Source organism: Puma concolor, chromosome A1 (assembly GCF_028749965.1).
Source record: "Puma concolor isolate L17-30 chromosome A1, mPumCon1.1.hap2, whole genome shotgun sequence".
NCBI lineage: Eukaryota > Metazoa > Chordata > Mammalia > Carnivora > Felidae > Puma > Puma concolor.
In genome coordinates, this window is record NC_141667.1 from 156,691,941 (window position 1) to 156,717,071 (window position 25,131).

At 39.6% G+C, this 25,131-nt stretch overlaps 1 protein-coding gene across 2 annotated transcripts in view; it reads right to left on the bottom strand.

Annotated features, from left to right (window-relative positions):
* Positions 1 to 25,131, bottom strand: part of PGBD2 (piggyBac transposable element derived 2) — a 36,707-nt gene that overhangs the window by 7,303 nt on the left and 4,273 nt on the right. The window contains exons 3-4 of one of the 2 annotated variants that reach the window (XM_086707559.1): positions 13,699 to 13,762; positions 67 to 162 (exon numbers count right to left, since the gene is read on the bottom strand). In XM_086707559.1, the coding sequence (XP_086563685.1) occupies positions 67 to 162; positions 13,699 to 13,715 (113 nt within the window). In that variant the 5' untranslated portion in view covers positions 13,716 to 13,762. The remainder of the gene's footprint in view (positions 1 to 66; positions 163 to 13,698; positions 13,763 to 25,131) is intronic. The other variant, XM_025920146.2, reaches the window with a different exon arrangement.

The following is a 25,131-nucleotide window of genomic DNA, read 5'->3' on the forward strand; positions in this document are numbered from 1 at the left end:
AGAAGAATGAACCTGGACCATTTTCTTACACTATACACAAAAATAAATTCAAAATAGACGAAAGACCTCAATGTAAGACAGGAAGTCATTAAAGTTCTCGAGGAGAAAGCAGGCAAAAACCTCTTTGATCTTGGGGGCAGCAACTTCTTACTCAACACGTCTCTGGAGGTAAGGGAAACAAAAGCAAAAATCAACTACTGGGACCTCATCAAAATAATCTTCTGCATAGCGAAGGAAAGAATCAGCAAAACTAAAAGGCAACCGAAAGAATGGGAGAAGATATTTGCAAACGACATATCAGATAAAGGGTTAGTTGTCAAAATCTCTAAAGAACTTATCAACAACACCCAAAAAACCAAATAATTCAGTGAAGAAATGGGCAAAAGATATGAATAGACATTTCTCCAAAGAAGACATCCAGATGGCCAACCAACACATGAAAAAATGCTTAACGTCACTCATCATCAGGGAAATAGAAATCAAAACCACCATGAGATACCACCTCACCCCTGTCAGAATGGCTGACATTAACAACTCAAGCAACAACAGATGTTGGCAAGGATGTGGAAAAAGAGGATCTCTTTCCACTGTTGGTAGGAATGCAAGCTGGTGCAGCCACTCTGGAAAAGTGTGGAGATTCCTCAAAAAATTAAAAATAGAACTACCCTATGACCCAGCAATTGCACTACTAGGTATTTATGCAAGGCATACAGGTATGCTGTTTCAAAGAGACACATGCACCCCATGTTTATAGCAGTACTATCAACAATAGCCAAAGAATGGAAAGAGCCCAAATGTCCACACACGGATGAATGGATAAAGAAGATGTGGTATATGTATATATACACAATGGAATATTACTAGGCAATCGAAAGGAATGAAATCTTGCCATTTGCATCTACATGGATGGAACTAGAGGGTATTATGCTAAGCAAAATTAGTCAGAGAAAGACAAATATCATATGTCTTCACTCATATGAGGACTTTAAGACACAGAACAGATGAACACAAGGGAAGGAAGCAAATATCATATAAAAACAGGGAGGGGGACAAAACATAAAAGACTCTTAAATATGGAGAACTGAGGGTTATTGGAGGGGTTGGGAGGGGGGATGGGCTAAATGGGCAAGGGGCATTAAGGAATCTACTCCTGAAATTATTGTTGCACTATATGCTAACTAATTTGAATGTAAATTAAAAAAATAAAATAAATTAAAAAAAGAAGATGTGGTGTATAGGTATACATATATATACATACATACATACAATGGAATATTAGCATCAAAAGGAATGAAATCTTGCCATTTCCAATGACGTGGATGGAGCTAGAATATATTTTGCTAAATGAAATAAGTCAATCAGAGAAAACAAACATCATATGATTCCACTTATATGTGGAATGTACGAAACAAAACAGATGAACATATGGGAATGGAGGGAAGAAGGAGAAGAAAAGAAACCACAAGAGACTTAACAACAGAGAACAAACAGGGCTGATGGTGGGAGATAGGCTAAATTGGTGTTGGGTATTAAGGAGGGCACTTGTGATGAGCACTGGGTGTTATATGTAAGTGATAAATCACTAAAGTCTACTTCTGATACACCTATATGTTAACTAACTTAAATTTAAATAAAATCTTAGGGAAAAAAAATGCCAACTTTGTAAATCACTGAATTCTAGTTCTGAAACCAATATTGCACTGTATATTAACTAACTATATTTAAATAAAAAGTAGGTAACAACAACAAAGAAATGTTACATACCTCCTTCCTTCTTAATGTGTCTTGAATACAGAATTCCCTTTACTGATAAATGACAGGTGCCACTGTCATTACCCAAATGACAGTAACAACCAAAAAGGAAGCCTAGGCTGCTGAAGTGACATCCACTGATGTCTTCTGATTCATTGGTCCCAGCAGCTCTACTTTCATGCTTCAGTCTTACCTTTCCCTTATTAATTTGGCAAATATAAGGTTCCTCCCTCCCAAATTCCCAAGCTCTCCCTACTTGACCTCTTACTACCCAATATCAGGACCTGAACAGATTCAGACAAATTTTCAGATGGTTCCCTCAGTATCAGACATCTTACTATACACTAGTTGCAATTCAGAAGCCAAACAGATTTAGAAAACATGGAAACCCCGTCTATCCTAACTCTCCCTGTGCACTAGGATCTAAATGGATGACAAGAGATACCTATATTTAATGAGCACCAACCACGAGCAGGCACTTCCCAGTTAACTGGCAATGGACACACTCCGCTCCTGACCTGCACAGCACTTGTCTACCTGGAGGTGAAAGATGACAGTTCAGCACACAAGTAGCTATGCAAGATGGGGGCCATCCTGGACAATGGGCAGAGAATGTAGCAAAGGAGTAGGACTGGGGTTACTATTTTAGATGGATGATAAGTGAAGGCTCCCAGGCAGGTGGCCTGAAAAAAGAGGGAGGGGGCCTTACAGACAGCTAGAAACAGGGTGTCCCAGGCAGAGAAAAAGAACTGTAGGCACAAGGCCCTGAGCCTGAAGGGACTTGATAACTGTGAACAGCAAGGAGGTCAGTGAGACTTCAGATGTAGTAAAGGGAGGAGAGCAGAGCACAGGCTGCCAGGACCAGGACCCACAGGGCTCTATAGGCCCTAATGAGGACTTTCAGTAGTGTTCAGCTGTCACAGGAAGCCCTCTAGTAGGATGCAGAAGGGGCAGTGACGCACATCACTGGCTATGAGAATGGACGGGCAAGGAAGGTGGGCTCTACTGCTGCCCTGTGTCACTCTGGCCCAACCTCCACATGAGAAGAATCTCAAACCAGAGGGAAGACACAAGCTTTACCACAAAGGTTATTTCTCTACAGACCTACCCTTGGACTTGGGAGTTCACTGCATTAGAGATTCACTACAACCTCATTTGGTGAAAACGGACTCCATCAGCCTCTGTGCTAGAGTCTACTAGGGCACAGGAGATCTGACCTCAGGGAAGGCATGGTATTTCTCATGCTATGCCAGAAAGGGAACCCAGCTTTCAGGGATAGGAAATCTGAAGCACTTCCCATGGACCTCAGACTGAGAGGTTCTCAGGGGTCAGTAGACAACTTGCCATCTTCTCAGCCTCTCCTATTTTCGAGCAGCAGATCCAGGCCTATATAGTCAGGGTTTCCACCACTCTCACTATCTAAGCTCCTGTGTGCCCCCATGCCTCCAAAAACTTTCTGTACATAGTTGTTAAGACTCCTGGAGTAGGACAGGATTTAGATGTCAGAGTAGTAGGGGGACCCTATACTTACTTTGTCCATCAAACATAACTAGATAAATATCAAATCCATTCCAAACACCCAAGAAATGAATCTGAGGACTGAGAGAACAAACTGCACAACTACAGGGATAAAAGAGGCCACACTGTGGAAGGGAGGAGGTGCAGAGAAGTGATTAGTGAGAAAAGAATCGTGGGTGCTGTGGGGGGTAAGGAGCACTGATCACACAGGAAAGAGATTCAGAGACAGAGAGCACATGTGAGAAAGCATGTGCATGCAGGGCACTGCACAAGAAAAACACTTCCCCAAAACCACTGAGAAGCAAAACAATTGGGGCTGACTATTGCCAAGTTTTTCCAAGCAGTGGAACTCAAAGTCAGAAGTTTTAGAAGTCCATGCCATGACCAGAGACAGAACCTGACCAGCACAGATGTGCTTCTGTTGAGAGGGAGGGCAGTGGCCTGGGAGAAGACAGATGGTCTACAGATACCCTGGGCCACACTGGGACAGACAGATCTCCTCCTTACAGTGCATTTGAGAGAGGTAGCACTGCCAGCAGGTGCCACTGAGCTACCCTATTCATTCCAATAGGAGCAGAGACACCTGCTGAGACCAGGTAACCTGAAAATCAGCCTTTCGCTGTGCTTTACCATACTCCAAGTGGCCGCACATTCTGTGACTGCCCTTCTGAGACAAGCAGGCACCAGCCACAGTGTAGTGAGACCCCACCCCAGATGATTAGTGCAGGGCCAACCATGCCAGGTCCCTTTGGAGTTCTGAAACTCAGCACAGGTTGTGTCCAGCACAGGACCATGATGCTGGGTGGGCAAAAGGCTCAGACACAGAATGGGTGAAGGCAGAGAGATCTGAGGGATTCCTGGGACACAGGAGGGGAGATTGTTCGATCTTCAGTGAGGGTTTCCTGAACATCAGTGGGCGCAAACGCCCCTCTGCAGGAAGACAGTGGGCTGAAACTATATTAATTCCTCACCTATCAGCACAGACAGACTTAAGTGAGCAACACAGCACACACATTAGAGGCTTGAGCCACTTACTCCAAGACCCGCCCCTATAGGCTCTGCAGGTGCTTTTTCATGAGTGCAATTGTGCCTGAGAGCCAGAGCAGAAGCAGGTCCCTCTGCTAGAAGACGAGCACAAACCCCTTGCACCTACCAAGTCTACTGACAACGGAGTGATGCAAAACTTCAGCTCTAGTGGAAAATGGATCTGGCCTTTTGAACAAGCAGACCAAAACACACCGAGTTAAAACTCACCACACACTGGGCAAGGCCCAAACACAACCCAGTACAGACAAGGTGAAACTGCAGAGGACTGACGTGAGGGAAAGAGCAGTTAAAACACAAAAGCAGAGTGTACAAACTGCACACCAGAAACACTTCCTGGAGCGCCAAGCCGGGGTCAGTATATAGCATCTTCTTTTTTTTTTTTTTTTTTTTTTTTTTAATTTTTTTTTCAACGTTTATTTATTTTTGGGACAGAGAGAGACAGAGCATGAACGGGGGAGGGGCAGAGAGAGAGGGAGACACAGAATCGGAAACAGGCTCCAGGCTCTGAGCCATCAGCCCAGAGCCTGACGCGGGGCTCGAACTCCCAGACCGCGAGATCATGACCTGGCTGAAGTCGGACGCTTAACCGACTACGCCACCCAGGTGCCCCTAGCATCTTCTTAATATAGCCTTTACTCTCAGAAGCAGGAAATATAACAGGCTTTCCTAACACAGAGAAAACAGAGACTAAAGCAAAGTGCCAAGATGGAGAAATGGATCACAAAACAAAAAATAAGAAAAGGTCATAGCCAGAGATCTAATCAAAATAGATATAAGTAATATGCCTGTACCAGGATTTAAAACAACAATCATAAGGATATAGCTGGGCTTGAGAAAAGCATAGAAGACACCAAGGAGTCTTTTAACACAGAGATAAAAGATCTAAAAACTAGTCAGACAGTAATAAAAAATGCTATAACTGAGATGTGAAACCGACTCTAAGAAATGACCATGAGAATGGAAGAAGCAGAGGAATGAGTAAGTGATAATGTAAGATAAAATTATGGAAGATAATAAAGCTGAGAAGAATAGGGAAAGAAAACATTAGATCAGAATGTAGACATAGGGAACTCAGCAACTCCATAAGACGTAATAACATTTGTATCACAGGAGTGCCAGATGAAGAGAGGAAAACAGGGCAGAAACTTATTTGAGCAAATTATTGTGGAAAATGTCCCTAATCTGGGGAAGGAAACAAACATTCAAGTCAAGGACACACAGAGAACTCCCACCATAATCAACAAAAGCAGGGCAACACCAAGACATATTGTAGAAAAATTTGCAAAATACAGAGTTAAGGAAAAAATCCTGAGAGCAGCAAGGAAAAAGAAATCCCTAAGTCATAAGGGAAGACAAATAAGGTTAGCATACTTATCAGCAGAAACTTGGCAGACTAGCAGGGAGTTGCATGATATATTCAAAGTGAATGGGAAAAATATGCAGCCAAGAATACTTTATCCAGCAATGCTGCCATTTAGAATAGAAGGAGAGATAAAGAGTTTCCCAGACAGGTAGGAGTTAAGATGGCAGAGCAGTAAGGGGACCCTGAGCTTGTCTTGTCCCTGAAACACAGCTAGATCAGCATCAAACCATTTTGAACACTTAGGAAATTGATCTGAGAATTATTGCAACAATCTGCATAATTTGAATCAGAGAACTTAGCAGGTACATGGTGTAGAGAGGTGGACTGGGGGGAGAAAAGCTGAGGAGCCGTAGAGGGTAGGAAGCCATTTTTGCAGAGAGAGGACTGGGGAGAAGGCAGCACATCAGGATCATGCAAGAAAAGCACTCCCCCCAAAAGTAGCTGGAGAGAAAGAAAGAAAGAGTGAAAACACTCGCATGGGACTAGACAAGAAATCTGTTCACAAAAACCACTGATGGAAGAAAGGAGGGGATTTCAATACCACCAGGATTCTATATATAGCTATATTCTATAATAGGACAGAATCTGAAGTTTTGGAGCTCAGTGCTTGGCGGTGCTCTGGTGAGTAAGTCAGGTGAATCCCCAGGAGCAGGAAGCATGGTTTGAGGGGTCCATGTGCCACCTGGGGAAAAGTGGTTCTCCTGATTGGAGTGTACTTGGTAGAAGCCATAGGCTTCCCCATGGGCAAAATTCCTGGCATATCCCAGAGAGCTACCATGTAGCTGTAGTACTGAAACAAAGATGCCAGAGTGCACCATGACCTGTACAGGATATGTGCTGTGATTCACCATAAACTCTGAGCCTCTGCTGCTGTGGGATCGTGCAAATGTTTTCTGTGGACACCCTTCCCCAAAGCATTAGCATGGGTCCAAGCCACAGGGATCTCTGAAGTGAGGGGTTTTGAAACACAGCTCTGTGTGAGATAAAACTCGGGAGGGAGGTGCCACCTGGAAGGGACACAGCTTGGACACAGACAGGGTGAAGGCAGGGAGCAGATAGAGGCCTGAGACCAAGGAGAGGCACTTGAATGCATGTCCGCAAGGGCAAAAATTCCCACATCAGACACTAGAGAGCTCTGTGAAGTGATTCTCACCACTAACAAGCATACATGCATGGATGCACTCCTTGATCGACACCCATAAGCTAAGCAGTGCCATCAAATGGAGAACAGAAACAGTTACCCCACGCCCCACCCAGCTGTGCCCTCTAGGCACATGCCCCAGAAGACCAGGACAAATCCTTCCACCTACTTAGTCTATGAATTATAGTGTCTTACGAAGATTTCATTCTAGGGGAAAATGAATGTACTTCATTCAGGTTTCATTCTGTTTGCTTCTTCATTTGTTTGTTCGTTTTCTTTCCTTCTGTTTTTGCTTATCTTTTTTTTTCCTTCATTCTTTTCTCTTTCTTGGATACAGAAAAAGCAATTTTTTATTTTTTTTTATTTTCCTTATTTTATTCTATTACTTAAGAACTGTATTTTTCAATTTAAAATTTTGTTTATAGGGGCGCCTGGGTGGCTCAGTCAGTTGAGCATCCGGCTTTGGCTCAGGTCATGATCTCATGGTTTGTGAGTTCGAGCCCCATGTCAGGCTCCATGCTGACAGGTCAGAGCCTGGAGCCTGCTTCCGATTCTGTGTCTCCCTCTCTCTCTGCTCCTCCCCCAGTCATGCTCTGTCTCTCTCTCAAAAATAAACATTAAATTTTTTTTTTTAATTTTGTTTATAGTTTTTTGTTTTCCTTTTTTTTCTCTCTTTTCTATCAACCTCTCAACAAGCAGAAAGAAACACACCTAGGGGCACCTGGGTGGCTCAGTTGGTTAAGTGTCTGACTTCAGCTGAGGTCATGATCTCACAGCTCGTGAGTTCGAGCCCTGAATCAGGCTCTGTGCTGACAGCTCAGAGCCTGGAGCCTGCTTCAAGTTCTATGACTCCCTCTTCTGCCCCTCCCCTGCTCATGCTCTGTCTCTCCAAAAATAAATAAACATTAAAAAAAATTAAAAAAAAAAGAAAGAAACACACCTAGTATCTAGCTTCCATTATTTGATTTGTATTGTATTATCTTGTTTGTAATTTTTTAATTTTAATTTTGTATTTTATTTTTTTTTTTTTGCCTCCAAAATGACAAGACAGAGGAATTCACCCCAAAAGAAAGAACATGAAAAAATGATGGCCAGGGATTTAATCAACACAGATATAAGAATCATGAGTGAATTAGAATTTCAAACCACAAGTATAATAATATTAGTTGGAGTTGAAAAAAGCACAGAAGATGCCAGAGAATCCCTTTCTGCAGAGATAAAAGAATTAAAATATAGTCAGGCCAAAATTAAAAATGCTATAACCAAGATGTAATCTTGAATGGACACCTTGTTGGCAAAGATAGACAAAGCAGAGAAGAGAATCAATAATACAGAAGATAAAATTATGGAAAATAAGGAAACAGAAAAAAGAAGGAAACAAAGGCAAAAGACTATGATACAAGACTGAGAGAATATAAATTATTAAAGAGGAATACCATTTGTATCATAGGAATCACAGAAAATAAGGAAAGAGAAAAGGGGGCAGAAGGTTTATGTTAGCAAATTATAGCTGAAACTTTCCTAATCTGGGTAAAGATACAGACATCAAAATTCAAGAAGCACAGAGAATTCCCATTAGATTTAACAAAAACCAACATCACTATGGCATATCATAGTCAAATTCACAAAACACAGACAAGGAAAGAACCCTGAAAGCAGCAAGGAAAAAAGTCCTTAACCCACAAGGGAAGACAGACCAAGCTTGCAGTGGATATTCCACAGATACATGGCAGACCAGAAAGGAGTGGCAGTATATATTCAACGTGCTTATAGGAAAAATATGCAGCCAAGAATTCTTTATCTAGAAAGGCTGTCATTCAGAATAGAAAAAGAGATAAATAGTTCTCCAAACAAAACCACCCTGCAAGAAATCATAAGGAGGACTTTTGAGTGGAGAAAAAACAAAACAAACAAAAATCAGACCAAAGGCAACAAAGATTAGAATGGGCCAGAGAGAACATCAACAGAAACACCAACTCTACAGGACACACAATGGCACTAAATTAATATCTTCCAATAATCACTCTAAATGTAAAAGGACTGAATGCTCCAATCAAAAGACATAGGGTATCAGAATTGATTAAAAAAAAAAAAAAAACCATTTATATGCTAATTAAAAGAGACTCATTTTAAACCTAAAGACATATGCAGAGTGAATGTGAAGCGATGGAAAACCATCTATCATGGCAATGGACATTAAAAGAAAGCCAGAATAGACATACCTATATCAGACAAACTAGATGTTAAAACAAAGACTGTAACAAGAGATGAGGAAGGGCATTATATAATAATTAAGGGTCTATCTACAAAAAAGATCTAACAGTTGTAAATATCTATGCTGCCAAGTTGGGAACAACCAAATTATAAATCAATCACAAACAGAAAGAAACTCATTGATAAAAATACCATAGTAGTAGGGGACTTTAACACCCAAATTACAACAATGGACAGATCATGTAAACAGAAAATCAACAAGAAAGAAAATAATCGCTTTGACTGATACAATGCACCAGATGGACTTAACAGTTATATTCAGAACATTTCATCCTAAAGTAGCAGAACACACATTCTTTTCCAGTGCACACGTAACATTCTCCAGAAAAGATCACATATTGGGTCACAAATCAGCACTCAGCAAGTACAAAAAGATTTACATCATACCATGCATATTTTTAGACAAAAACACTATGAAACTTGAAATCAACCACAAGAAAAAATATTTGGAAAGACCACAAATATTTGGACATTAAAAAAAAAAATCCTACTAAAGAATGAATGGGTTAACGAAGAAAGTAAAAAAGAAATTTAAAAACACATGGGAGCCAATGAAATGAAAACACTATTGTCCAAAACCTTTGGGATTCAACAAAGGCAGTCATAAGAGGAAAGTATATAGCAATCCAGACATTCCTAAATAAGGAAGTAAATTCTTAGATACATAACCTAACCTTATACCTAAAGAAATTGGAAAAACAACAGCAAATAAAGTCCAAAACCAGAAGAAGAGGAAAATAATAAAGATTAGGGCAGAAATCAATGATATCAAAAAAACAAAACAAAACAAAAACAGAACAGATCAATGAAACCAGGAGCCGGTTCTTTGAAAGAATTAACAAAATTGATAAACTCCTTGCCATATTTATTAAAAAGAAAAAGGAACAGGACCAAGTAAATACAATCACGAATGAAAGAGGAGAGATCACAACCGGCTCACAGAAATGAAAACTATAATAAGAGAATACTATGAAAATTATATGCCAACAAACAGGGCAATCTGGAAGATGGACCAATTTCCTAGGAACTCACAAACTACCAAAAATGAAACAGGAAGAAATTCAAACAGCAAAGACATTCAATCAGTAATCAAAAATCTCCCAACAAACAAGGGTCTAAGGGTGGATGGATTCCCAAGGGAATTCTACTAAACATTTAAAGAAGAGATAATACCTATTATTCTGGACCTGTTCCAAAAAATACAAATGGAAGGAAAACTTCCAAACTCATTCTATGAAGCCAGTATTACTTTGATTCCAAAACCAGACAAAGTTCCCACTAAAAAGGGTGTCTGTAAAAGTTACAGACCAATCTCCTTGATGAACATGGATGCAAAAATTCTGAACAAGATACTAACAAGTTGAATCCAACAATGCATTGAAAGAATTATTCACCATTATCAAGTGGGATATATTCCTGGGCTGCAGGGCTGGTTCAATATTCGCAAATCAACATCATAACACCACATTAATAAAGGATAAGAACCATAAGATCCTCTCAATTGATGCAGAAAAAGCATTTGACAAAATACAGCATCCTTTCTTGATAAAAATCCTCCAGAGAGTAGGGATAGAAGGAACATAATGCAATATAATAAAGGCCACATATGAAAGACCCACAGCTAGTATCAATCTCAATGGGGAAAAACTGACAGCTTTTCCCCTAAGGTCAGGAACATGAGAGGGATGTACACTCTCACCACTGTTGTTCAACATAGTAATGGAAGTCCTAGCCTCAGCAATCAGACAACACAAATGAAAGGCATCCAAAATGGCAAGAAAGAAGTCAAACTTTCACTCTTTGCAGATGACATGATACACTCTCTATGTGGAAAACTCAAAAAACTCCACCAAAATACTGCTAGAACTGATACATGAATTTGGCAAAGTCACAGGATATAAAATCAATGTAGGGGCGCTTGGGTGACTCGGTCAGTTGGGCGGCCGACTACAGCTCAGGTCATGATCTCGTGGTCTGTGAGTTCGAGCCCCACATTCGGCTCTGTGCTGACAACTCAGAGCCTGAAGCCTGCTTCCAATTCTGTGTCTCTCTCTCTGCCCCTTCCCTGCTTGCTCTGTCTCTCTCTCTCTCTCTCTCTCAAAAATAATAAGCATTAAAAATTTTTTTTTTAGTAAAATAAAATTAACATAAAGAAATCGATTGAATTTCTATACACCGATAATGAAGCAGAAGAAAATGAAGGGCTCAATCCCATTTACAATTATAGCAAAACCATAAAATACATAGGAATAAACCCAACCAAAGAAGCAAAAGATCTGTCCACTGAAAACTACAGAATGTTTATGCAAGAAATTGAAGAAAACTGAAGAAATGGAGAAACATTCCATGCTCATGGACTGGAAGAACAAATACTGTAAAAATGTCTATACTATCCAAAGCAATCTTTACATTGAATGCAATCTGTATCAAATAACTCTATTTCACAGGCCTAGAACAATTTCAAAATTTGTATGGAACCAAAAAAGACCCCAGATAGCCAAAGTAATATTGAAAATGAAAACCAAAGCTGGAGGCATCACAATTTCTGATTTCATGAAGCTGTATTACAAAGCTGTAGTCATCAATACAGTATGGTACTAGCATAAAAACAGACAAAAAGATCAGTGAAACAGAGAACCCAGAAAGAGACCCACAGATGTATGTAAAACTAGTCTTTGATAAAGCAGGAAAGAATATCCAATGAAGAGACAGACTCTTCAGCAAATGGTGTTAGGAAAACTGGACAGCAACATGCAGAAGAATACACCTGGATCACTTTCTTGTACCATACACAAAAATAAATTAAAAATGGATGAAAGACCTAAATGTGAGACAGGAAACCATCAAAATCCTAGAGAATACAGGCAGCAACCTCTTTGACGCTGGCCATAGCCACTTCTTACTAGATATATCACTGGAAGGACAGAAACAAAAGTGAAAATGAACTACTGGGACTTGAAGAAGATAAATAGGTCCTGCACAGCAAAGGTAACTATCAACAAAACTAAAAGGCAACCTAGGGTACGGGAGAAGATATTTCCAAATGACATATCTGATTGATAAAGGGTTAGTATCCAAATCTATAAAGAACTTATAAACTGCAATATTCCCAAAAAAATAATCCAGTTAAAAAACTGGCAGAGGACATGAATAGAATCTTCTCCAATGAAGACATCCCAATGGCTAACAGAAACACGAAAAGATGTTCAAAACCACTCATCAAGGAAATACAAATCAAAACTACAATGAGATACCACCTCACACCTGTCAGAATGGCTAAAATTAACACAAGAAAACAACGGATATAGGAGAAGATGCAGAGAAAGGGGAGCTCTCTTTCACTGATGGTTGGAATGCAAATTGGTGCAGCCACTCTAAAAGAGATGGAGGTTCCTCAAAAGTTAAAAATAGAATTACCCTATGATCCAGCAGTTGTACTACTAGGTATTTATGCAAAGAATACAAAAACACAGATTCTAAGGGGCATGTGCACCTCATATTTATAGCAACATTATCAATAATAGCCAAATTATAGAAGGAGACCAAATGTCCATCAATTGATAAATGGATAAAGATGACGTGTACACACACACACACACAAACACACACACACACACATACACACAATGGAATATTAGTTATTAAAAATAATGAAATCTTGTCATTTGCAAATTCGTAGATGGAGGTAGAGTGTGTTAAGTGAAATAATTCAGTTAGATAAATACCTTATGATTTCACTCATATGTGGAATTAGAAAAAAAAAAGAGATGCACATAGAAGAAGGAATAAAACAAAAGGAGGGATGCAATCCATTAGAGACTCTTAACTATAGAGAACAAACTGAGGGTTGCTGGAGGGTTGGAGGTGGATGGGGAGATGGGCTGAGTGATGGGCATTAAGGAGGACACTTGTGATGAGCACTAGGTGTTATCTGTGAGTGATGAATCACTAAATCCTACTACTGAAACCAATATTGCACTATATGTTAACTAACTAGAATTTAAATAAAACTTGAAACAAACAAACAAAAAGACTCCTGGAGTGGGAAGGCTTGCAGGGACTGAAGCAGCCCCAGTAGCAACCATCTTGTGCATTAAAAGATGAGGAAAGTAAATCACATTTTTAAATTTTTTTTAATGCTTATTCATTTTTGAGAGACAGAGAGAGAGAGAGAGTGTGTGTGTGTGAGTGAGTGGGGGAAGGGCAGAGAGAGAAGGAAACACAGGATCTGAAGCAGGCTCCAGGCTCTGAGCTGTCAGCACAGAACCCGACGCAGGGCTCAAACCAACAAACCATGAAATTATGAGCTGAGCTGAAGTCAGACACTTAATCGACTGAGACACCCAGGCACCCCAGAAAGTAAATCACATTTTTAGATCAAGTATAGACACTGGAACTACAGGGCCACACCTATCCCACACACCCGACCTTGTCTGCCTCACCTTTTCTCCATCCTCCCAGTCTCCTCTCTCTTCCTACTTTTTCCTTCTAGAGACCAAATGCTTAGTGAGGTCAGTAAACTAAGGGCTAAAAATGTCATGGGCTTGGGCATTTCAAAGAGAATTAATCACTTGCATAAAGTCTTTCATCAAACAGGACTTACCTTGAAGTTGAAGCCATGATATACTGGGAACACAGAGTGGTCTTTATGTGCAAAGTCAAAGAATCTGTAAGGCAACAAAAATTGATTTTTAAAAATTGTATCTTAAGTAGAAAGGCAACAGGACTTTCTAGACCATTTAAGGAAAACAAAAACAAAAACAAAAACAAAAAGCATCTCTAGCTTAAGGTTCACCAGCAGAGTAAATGGACTGAGTATACAGGGACAGGGATGGTGTCTAGCCAACTGGTTAAGCAGAGGGAAAAACAACAAGATCTCCACCTCACACTTCACATCAAAATACATCGTAGGGCAGAGTTTCCCACCATCAGAATTATTGTCATGTTGGCTGAATGAGTCTTTGCTGTGGGGGGGGGCTGTCCTGTGTATTATGGGATGTTTAATAGCTCTCCAGCCCTCTATCCAATAGAAACCAGAATACCTATCCCTTATTTGTAGAAATCAAAAATGTTTCCAGATATTGTCAAGTGTCCCATAGGGTAAAAATTGCTCCTGGTGAACAACTATTATTCTATAGCAGGATTGCCAATGAAAGTTATTATAATAGTGGAAATGTTTTGTATCATTGGTACCTAATATGGTAGTCAGGAGCCACCTGTGATTATTAAACATCTGATATATGGCTTGTGACTGAGAAAGTGAATTTTTAATTTTATGTGATTCCAATTAATTTTAATGTAGATAGTCATATATGCCTAGCCAGCGGCCAGTGCATTTGACAGTGAAGTCCTAGATATGTAAAGAACTGACTATGAAACAAGATTCTCCTTAACAACCAATGAATTAAAGAAGAAATTAAAAAGAAAATTTAAATATATCTTGTTGGAGTGCATGGGTGGCTAAGTTGGTTAAGTGGTTTCAGTTCAAGTCATGACCTTATGGTTCATGAGATCAAACCCTGCATCGGGGTCTGGGAGTCTGCGCTGTCAACACAGAGCCTGCTTGGGATTCTTTCTCTCCCTCTCTCTCTACCCCTCCCCTGCTCATGCTTGCACGCTTGCACATGTGCTCTATCTCTCTCTCAAAAATAAGTAAATAAACATTAAAAAAAATTAAGGGGCACCTGGGTGCCTCAGTGGGTTGAACATCCAACTTCAGCTCAGGCCATGATCTCGCAGTTCGTGAGTTCAAGCCCCACATCAGGCTCGCTACTGTCAGTGCAGAGCCCGCTTCAGATCCTCTGTCCCTCTCTCCTTCCACCCCTCTCCACTTGCACTCTCTCAAAAATAAATAAAATATTAAAAAAAATAAAAAGTATCTTGAAACAAATAAAAAAGAAACACAATATATCAAAACATATAGGATGCAGCAAATGATTTCTAGGAGAGAAGTTTATAGTTATAAACGCATACATTAAATAAACAGAAAGATCCAAAAAAAAAAAAAAAAACTTCATATCTTAGGAACTATAAAAAGAATAGATGAATGGATTAAAAATATGTGATACAACAGAATATTATTCACCCATAAAAAGAACAAAATCTTGGGCCCCAGGTTACAAATGCAGAGGAGTAGGGTGACCCTAAGTTTGTCTCCTTCCTCGACCACAACTAGATAAATATCAAATCATTATGAACACCCAAGAAACCAATCTGAGGACTGAGAGAACAAAGTTGCACATCTACAAGCAGAAAAAAGACCACCTTGAGGAAGGTATGAGGTGCAAAGAACTGATTTAAGAGAGAAAAGCACTGCAGGTGCTGCAAAGGACATGGAGCCCTGAATGTGGACAAAGAAGAGTTAAAGAGAATGAGAGAAAGAGTGAGAAAAAGAGTGAAAATGTGCAGGGGATTGCACAAGAAAACTCTTCCCCAAAACCACTGAGTGGCAAAAGGAAAGGGTTTTAATATTGGAGGTTTTATAAACAGCAGAGTGCAGAGTCTAAAGTTTCAGAGATCAGTGCCATCACCGTGGTCATGCCTGGCAGCATTATCAGTGTTCTGGTGGGGAAGGATGGCAGACACCCAGGAGCAGGCAGATCCCCTGGATCAGACAGGAAGAAAGAGTTCCCCTGTCTGGGGTGCATTGGTAGAGGTGATATGGCCTCTCTGGGGGCAAAAGATCCTGCAGGAGCCATTGAACTGCCCTGTTCATCAGCAAAGGAACAAAGATACTGGCTGAGGACAGCAAACCTTGGTGCTGGCTTTGTGCTGTGATTTACCATAAACTCCAAACTGCTGTGCAGCCACATGACTGTTTTCTGGGACTGCCAGCACTGGCCACAGCACACAGCAAGACCCTCCCCCAGAGGATCAGCAGAAGTCTGCACCTCAGGGTGAGTTTTGAAACTCAAGTCATGCCACAGATAAAACACAGAAGTGCTGTGCCTCCTGGTAGGCAGACAGTTCATACATAGGATGATGACGGGTATCTGACAGAAGCTTGGAACAAAGGAGGGGTGACTCTTTGATCATCTGTGAGGGCTTCCTAAGGAGCAGTATGCATGAGGTCCCTGATCCAGAGAAAAGAAAGCAGGGAAAAACCATTCTTCCCCCACCCTTCAACTCTGACCAACTTCAGGGAACAAAACAGCATCACCAAGTGGAAGCTGGAGCCGCTTACTGCAAGCCTCACCCCACTGTGCTCTGCAAGTACAACTTGACTAGGGGAAGTCCTCCTGAGAATCAGCGCAATCAGCTCCTACCCCAGAATATCAGCACAAATCCCTCACATGCACCAAGTCTACTGATAATAAAGTGCTACAAAGCTTCAGCTCTAGGGGAAACAGGATCTAGCTTCCTTTGGATTTATATATATGTATGTGTATATATGTGTGTGTATATACACACACATATATACACATACATATATATACATATGTATATATAAATACAGAGAAAGGAATTTTTGTTTATTCTTTTTCTATTTATTTTTATTGTTTATTTATTTATTATAAAAGAGAGACAAAATGTGCACGAGTGAGTAGGGGAGGGACTGACAGAGAAGGAGAGAATCCCAAGCAGGCTCTGCAATGTTAACACAGAGCCCAATGTGAGGTTCGATCTCACAAACTGTGAGATCATGACCTGAGCCAAAATCAAAAGTCAGACACTTAACTGGCTAAGCCACCCACACGCTATTTTATTTTTTAAATTATTATTTTATTCTATTTGTTTTATTTTTCTTTTTTATTTTGGATCAAGTGTCTCTTAACAAGGAGACCAAAACACACTGAAGATCTAGCCTGCTTTCTTCTCTATCTCTCTTTCTCCCTCATTTTTTTTTGACCTCCAAAGTGACAAGTAGAAATTCATCCCATCCCAAAAGAAAAAAATGGAAAAATTCATGGCCAGAGATTTAATTAACACAGATATAAGATGTCTGAACTAGAATTTGAAACAACAATTTTAAGGGTACTAGCTGATATTGAAAAAAGCATAGGGGCACCTGGGTGGCGCAGTCGGTTAAGCGTCCGACTTCAGCCAGGTCACGATCTCGCGGTCCGTGAGTTCGAGCCCCGCGTCGGGCTCTGGGCTGATGGCTCAGAGCCTGGAGCCTGTTTCCGATTCTGTGTCTCCCTCTCTCTCTCACCCTCCCCCGTTCATGCTCTGTCTCTCTCTGTCCCAAAAATAAATAAACGTTGAAAAAAAAAAAAAGAAAAAAGCATAGAAGACACTAAGGAATCCATTACTACAAAGACAAAAAAACTAAAAACTAGTCAGGCCAAAATTAAAAATGCTATAACCGAGATACAAACCTGAATGGATGCCATGACAGAGAGGACGCAGAGGTAAGAATCAGTGATACAGAATCTAAAATTATGGAAAGCAATGAAGCTGAAAAGAAGAGGAAAAGAAAGGTTTCAGATCACGAATGTAGACTTTAGGAACTCAGTGACTCCTTAAACTGTTATAACATTCAAAACATAAGAGTCCCAGAAGATGCAGAGAAAAAGGTAGAGGGTTATCTGAGTAAATTATAGCTGAAAACTTCCTTAATCTGGGGAATAAAACTGACATCACAATCCCAAGAAGCACAGAGAACTCCCATTAAATTCAACAAAAGTTAGCCACCATGAAGACACATCATAGTCAAATATACAAAATAATACACACAAGGAAAAAATCCTGAAAGCACAGAGCAAAAAAATCCTTCGCCTATAAAGGAAAACATATCAGGTTCACAACAGATCTGTCCACAGAAACTTGACAGGAGAGAAGGGAATAGCATGATATATTCAACGTGCTGAATAGGAATCATATGCAACCAAGAATACTTTATTCAGAAAGGATGTTATTCAGAATAGAAGGAGAGATAAAGAGTTTCTCAGACCAGCAAAAACTAAAGGAGTTCATGACCATTAAACCAGCCCTGCAAGAAATAGTAACAGGGACTCTTTGAGTGGGGGAAAAAAAAACCAAAACCAACAAGGATAGAAGGGAAAAGAGAACATCACCAGAAACACCAACTTTACATGTAACAAAATGGCACTAAATTTATATCTTTCAATAACCATTCTGAATGTAAATGGACTAAATATTCTAATCAAAAGACACAGGATGTCAGAACAGATTAAAAACAACAACAACAAGAAAAAACCAAGACCCCATCAATATGCCGCCTATAAGAGAGTCATTTTAACCTAAAGACAACTGCAGATTCAAAGTGAGGGGATGGAGAATCATCTATCATGCTAATGGCTGTCAAAAGAAAGCCACAGTACCCATACTTAGATCATACAAATTACATTTTAAATCAAAGACAGTAACAAGATGTTGGTGAGGATGCTGTGAAAGGGGAACCCTTTTGCACTCTTGGTGGAAATGCAAACTCTGGAAAACAGTATGGAGGTGCCTCAAACAATTAAAAACAGAACTACCCTACGACCCAGCAAATGCACTAGGTATTTATCCAAGTATACAAAAATGCTGATTCAAAGGAGCACATGCTCCGCAATGTTGATAGCAGCACTATCGACAACAGCCAAATTATGGAAAGAGCCCAAATGTCCATCAACTGATGAATGGATAAAGAAGATGTGGTATATATCAGGGCGACTGGGTGGCTCAGTTGGTTAAGCGTCCGACTTCGGCTCAGGTCATGATCTCTCATCGGATCTTCGGCTCAGGTCATTAGTTCAAGCCCCGTGTCAGGCTCTGTGCTGGAGCCTGCTTCGGATTCTGTGTCTCCCTCTCTCTCTGCCCATCCCCCACTCATACTCTGTCTCTCTCTCAAAAATAAATAAAAAATTTTTAAAAAATATTAAAAAAAAAAAGATGTGGTGTATATGTACAATGGAATACTAATTGGTGATCAAAAAGAATAAAATCTTGCCATTTGCAACAACATGGATGGAATTAGAGTGTATATGTGAAGCAAAATAGTCAGAGAAAGACAAATAATCATGATTTCACTCATATGTGGAATTTGAGAAACTCAACAGATGAACATAGAGGAAGGGAAGGAAAAATAAGACAAAACCAGAGAGGGAGGCAAACCATAAGAGACTCTTATATACAGGGAACTGATGGTTGCTGAAGGGATACTGCATGGGGGGATGCGCTAAATGGGTGATGGGCATTAAGGAGGGCACTGGTTGGGATGAGTACTGGGTGTTATATGTAAGTAATTAATCACTAAATGCTACTCCTGAAATCATTTTTACAATATATTTTAACTAACTTGAATTTAAATAAAAAATAAATTAAAAAAAATTTAAAAAACATAAAGCAAAAAATAAAATAAAAAATAAACCAAAGACTGTAACAGGAGACGAAGAAGTGCATTACATCACAGTTAAGCGGTCTATCCATCAAGAAGATCTAACAATTTGGGGAGGTTAAGTGTCCGACTTCAGCTCAGGTCATGATCTCATGGTTGGTGGGTTTGAGCCCCGTGTTGCAGTCTGTGTTGACAGCTCAGAGCCTGGAGCCTGCTTCAGATTCTATGTCTCCCTCTCTCTCTCTGACCCTCCCCTGCTCATGCTTTCTCTCTCTCTCTCTCAAAAATGAATAAACATTTAAAAAATTAAAAACAAAAGATCTAACAGTTTTAAATACTTAGGGTCCAATTGAGAGTTCCCAAATATAAGAATCAATTAATAACAAACATAAAGAAACTCATTGATAGAGAACTTTAACACCCAACTGACAGTAATGGACAGATCACCTAAGCAGAAAATCCACAAGGAAATAATGGCTTTGAATGACACACTGGAGCAGAGAGACTTAACAGACATATTCAGAACATTTCATCCTAAAGCAACAGAATACATATTCATCTCAAGTGTACATGGAACATTCCCCAGAACAGATCACATTAGGTCACATATCAGTCCTCAACAGGTACAGAAATAATGAGATCATGCCCTTCATACTGTCCTATCACAATGCTATGAAACTTGAAGTCAACCACAAGAAAAAATATGGAAAGCCCTTGGAGGTTAAAGAACATCCTACTGAAGAATGAAAAGGATTCACCAGGAAATTAAAGAATTTAAAATGTACATGGAAGCAAATGAAAATGAAAACACGACAGTCCAAACCCTTTGGGATGTAGCAAAGGTGGACCTAAGAGGGAAATAGATCACAATATAGGCCTACCTCAAAAAGGAAGAAAAGTCTCAATACACAAGGTTACACAATAACCTTACACCTAATGAAGCTAGAAAAGGAAAAGCAAATAAAGTCTGAAGCCAGCAGAAGAAGGTAAATAATAAGGATTAGAGCACAAATAAATGGTATAGAAATTTAAAAAGATCAACAAAAATGAGGAGCTGGTTCTTTGAGAGAATTAATAAAATTGATAAACCCCTAGCCAGACTTATCAAAAAGAAAAGACAAAGGACCCAAATAAATAAAATCACAAATGAAAGAGGAGACATCACAACCAACACTTTAGAAATACAAACAACTCTAAGAGAATATTAAGAAAAATTATATGCCAACAAACTGGGCAATCTAGAAGAAATGGACAAATTTCTAGAAAAATACAAACTACCAAAACTAAAACATGAAGAAATAGAAAACTTGAATAGACCCGTAACTAGCCAAGAAATTGAATGTTATCAAAAATCTCCCAACAAACAAAAGTCCAAGGCCAGACAACTTGCCAGGGGAATTCTACCAGACATTTAAAGAAAAGTTAATATATACCCTGCTCAAATTGTTCCATAAAACAGAAATAGAAGGAAAACTTCCAGTCTCATTCTACAAGGCCAGCATTACCTTAATCCAAAAATGAGAAAAAGAACCCACTAAAATAGAGAACAGGCCAATATTCCCAATGATCATGGATACTAAAATCCTCAACAAGATACTAGCAAATTGTATCCAACAGGACTTAAAAGATTTATTGCCCACGATCAGCGGTATTTATTCCTTGGATTCAGGGGTAGTTCAGTGTTCACAAATCAATCAATATGATACACATTAAAAAAAAAAAAAAGCCATGAACCATACGATCCTCTCAATAAATGCAGAAAATGTATTTGACAAAGTATAGCATACATTCTTGAAAAAAAAGCCCTCAGCAAAAAAGGGATAGATGAAACATACCTCAACATAATAAAGTCCGTATCTGAAAGACTCCACAGCTCATACAATCCTCAATGGGGAAAAACTGAGAGCCTTTCCTCTATGGTCAGGAAGAAGACAGGGTTGTCCACTCTCACCATACTATTTAACATAGTATTGTAAGTCTTAGCCTCAGCAATCAGACAGCAAAAAGAAACAAAAAGTATTCAAATCACCAAGGAAGAAGTCAAACTTTCACTATTTGCAGAAGACATGTTACTCTATTTAGAAATCCCAAAAGACTTCACCCCAAAATTGCTAGAACTGATAAATGAATCCAGCAAAATTGGAGCATACAATGTCAATGTACAGAAATGTATTGCATTAAACAACAATAATGACACAGCAGAAATCAAGGAATCAATCCCATTTACAATTGCACCAAAAACCGTAAGATACCTAGGAATAAACCTAAACAAAGAAGTAAGAGATCTGTACTCTGAAAACCATAGAACACTTATGAAAGAAATTGAAGAGGACACAAAGAAATGGAAAACCATTCCATGTTCATGGATTGGAAGAACATTGTTAAAATGTCTACATTTTACACAATGCAATCTACACATTTAATGTAATCCCTGTCAATACCCTGCCCCTATACCACCAGCATTTTTCACAGAGCTACAACAAAGAATCCTAAAATTTGTATGGAACCAGAAAAGACCCCAGATAGCCAAGCAATCCTGAAAAAGAAAAGAAAAGCTGGAGGCATCACGATTCCAGATATCAAGCTCTATTACAAAGCTGTAATCATCAAGACACTATGGTACTGGCACAAAAACAGACACACAGATCAATGAAACAGATAGAAAATGCAGGAATGGAACTACAATTATATGGTCCATTAATCTTCAACAAAGCAAGAAAGAGTATCAAATAGAAAAAAGTCTCTATAAAAAATGGTGCTGGGGGGCACCTGGGTGGCGCAGTTGGTTAAGCGTCCGACTTCAGCCAGGTCACGATCTCGCGGTCCGTGAGTTCGAGCCCCGCGTCGGGCTCTGGGCTGATGGCTCAGAGCCTGGAGCCTGTTTCCGATTCTGTGTCTCCCTCTCTCTCTGACCCTCCCCCGTTCATGCTCTGTCTCTCTCTGTCCCAAAAATAAATAAAAAACGTTGAAAAAAAATTTAAAAAAATAAATAAATAAATAAATAAATAAAATAAAAAATGGTGCTGGGAAAACTGGACAGCAACATGCAGAAGAATGAAACTAGACCACTTTCTTATAACATACACAAAAATAAATTCAAAATGGATGAAAGACCTAAATGTGAGACAGAGAACCATCAAAATTCTAGAGGAATTTTGCTGTATTACAGGCAGCAACCTCTTTGACCTTGGCCACAGCAACTTCTTACTAGATACATCACCGGAGGTACAGAAACAAAAGCAAAAATGGGCTATTGGACCTTGGTGAACATAAAAAGATCCTGCACAGTGAAGTAACTATCAACAAAACTGAAAAACAACCTAGGGAACAGGAGAAGATATTTCCAAATGATATATCTGACTGATAAAGGGTTAGTATCCAAAATCTATAAAGAACTTACCAAACTCAGCACCCAAAAACAAATAATCCAGTAAAGAAATGGGAGAGGACATGAACAGAAACTTTTCCAAAGAAGACATCCAGATGGCTAATGGACACATGAAAAGATGCTCACCATCACTCATCATCAGGGAAATATGAATCAAAATCACAATGACATACCACCTCACACCTGTCAGAATGGCTAAAATTAACAACACAAGAAACAACAGGCATTGGCGCGATTGTGGAGAAAGGGAAACCCTTTGGCCCTGCTGGTGGGAATGCAAACTGGTACAGCCACTCTGGAGAACAGTACGGAGGTTCCTCAAAAAGTTAAAAATAGAACTACGTTATCATCCAGCAATTGCACTATTAGATATTTACCGAAAGGATACAAAAATACAGATTCAAAGGGGTCAACGCACCCCAACGTTTATCACAGCCTTATTAACAATAGCCAAACTATAGAAAGAGCCCAAACGTCCATCAACTGATGGATAAAGAATGGACACATGGACACACACACACACACACACACACACAGGAACATTATCACTCAGCCTTCAAAAAGAATGAAATCTTGCCATTTGCAAAGAGGTGGATGGAGCTACAGTATTTTATGCTAAGTGACATAATTCATTCAGGAAAAAACAAATAACCACATAATTTTACTCAAATATGCAACTTAAGAAACAAAACAGATGAACATACGGAAGAGGAAAAAAAAAGAGAGGGAAGGAAATCATAAGAGACTCTTAACGATGGAGAACAAACAAGGTTGATGGAGTGGTGGGTGGGGATGGGCTAAATGGGTGTTGGGTAATAAGGAGGGCACTTGTGATGATGAGCACTGGATGTTGTATGTAAGTGATGGATCATTTTATTCTACTCCTGAAACCAATATTGCACTGTATGTTAACTTGTACTTAAATAAAAATTAAATATATATATATATATATATATATATATATGTCTAGATAAAGAAAATGTGGTATATACTTACAATGGAGTATTATTCAGTCTCAAGAAGGAATAAAATCTTGTTTCATGTTATAGCATGGATGAAACTTAAGGATATTATGCTAAATAAACCAATCACAAAAAGACAAACACTGTAGGATTCCATTTATATGAGGTATCTAAATTACTCCAATTCATAGAAACAGAAAGTAGAAGTGTGGTTGCTAACGCCAGTGGAGGGTGGAGGGGGAAAGGGGGAGATGATGCTTAATGGGTATAGAGTTTCAATGTTGCAAGATAAAAGTGTTCTCAAGATTGGCTGTACAACAATTTGAGTATATTAACACTAGTGAAAAGCAGTTAATGTGGCAAATTTTATTTTATGTTAATTTTTACAATTATCAGAGAAAAAGAAGGTAACTTCTAGAGAAAAAATCTCCTACTTGCTAGAAGGATATAATAATTTTAAATTTTATGCACTTAATAACAACCTCAAAATAAAGTAAAAATTAACTGCAGAAGCTGACAAATCCATCACAGTAGTGAGAGATTCAATACACCTCTTTCAGTGATTAATGATCAAGCAGACAAAATTACTGAGACCTGAACAGCAAAACTGACAACGTTTGGTCTATCCTAAACAGCAGTGATGTCAACAAGATGGAAGAACAGAAAGTCCCTATCTTGTGTCTCCCTACACAATGATTTGGCAGCCAACCACAGAAAAGTGCCTTTGTAGGTGCTTTGGGATCCAGGTAGGAGGCTTCTAAACTGGGGTAAACCAAGACTAAGGAAAGCTTCTTTGAAAAAAAGGCCAGCACTCTGGTGGCAAGTTCACCAAATGCAGCATGGCCTACAAACCAAAGGCAGCCTCAACACCCTAGGGACTGAGCTCCAGGCCTGCCTGGCCATAGTCCTGCAACCAATCCCATGTGCCAAGGAACTTAGGAAGAGCCACAGTGTCCACACACCAATAATAGGTCCCCCAGCCTTGGACCAGACTACGGATCCCAAAGCACCCCTGTGTCCAGGCTCTAGTCTGCCCTTAGTCCTTCTCACCCAGGGACCCAGCAGCACCCATCCATTCTTCTAGTATGAGGCCTGCTGACCTCAGTGTCAGCTGTGGACCCAGAAGCAGCCCTGAGACATGGTTTCAGCCTCTCTCTGCCACAATCTAGGGTAGGTCCAGGGAACCAGTGGGAGACACACCGATCCAATCCCCCAGTGGCAAACCAGCTAATCTTAGTCCCAGCTGTGGTCCCTGAAGCAGTCCTGTGGTTCAGCTGCAGCCTTGACTGAATGTGGTCCCAAAGGCAGTCACATCCACCTGGGGACCAGCAAGAACCACATCTTTCTGCAGAAAGTATTAACCATAAAGAAAATGATAAATTACACCACATTTAAATTAAGAAC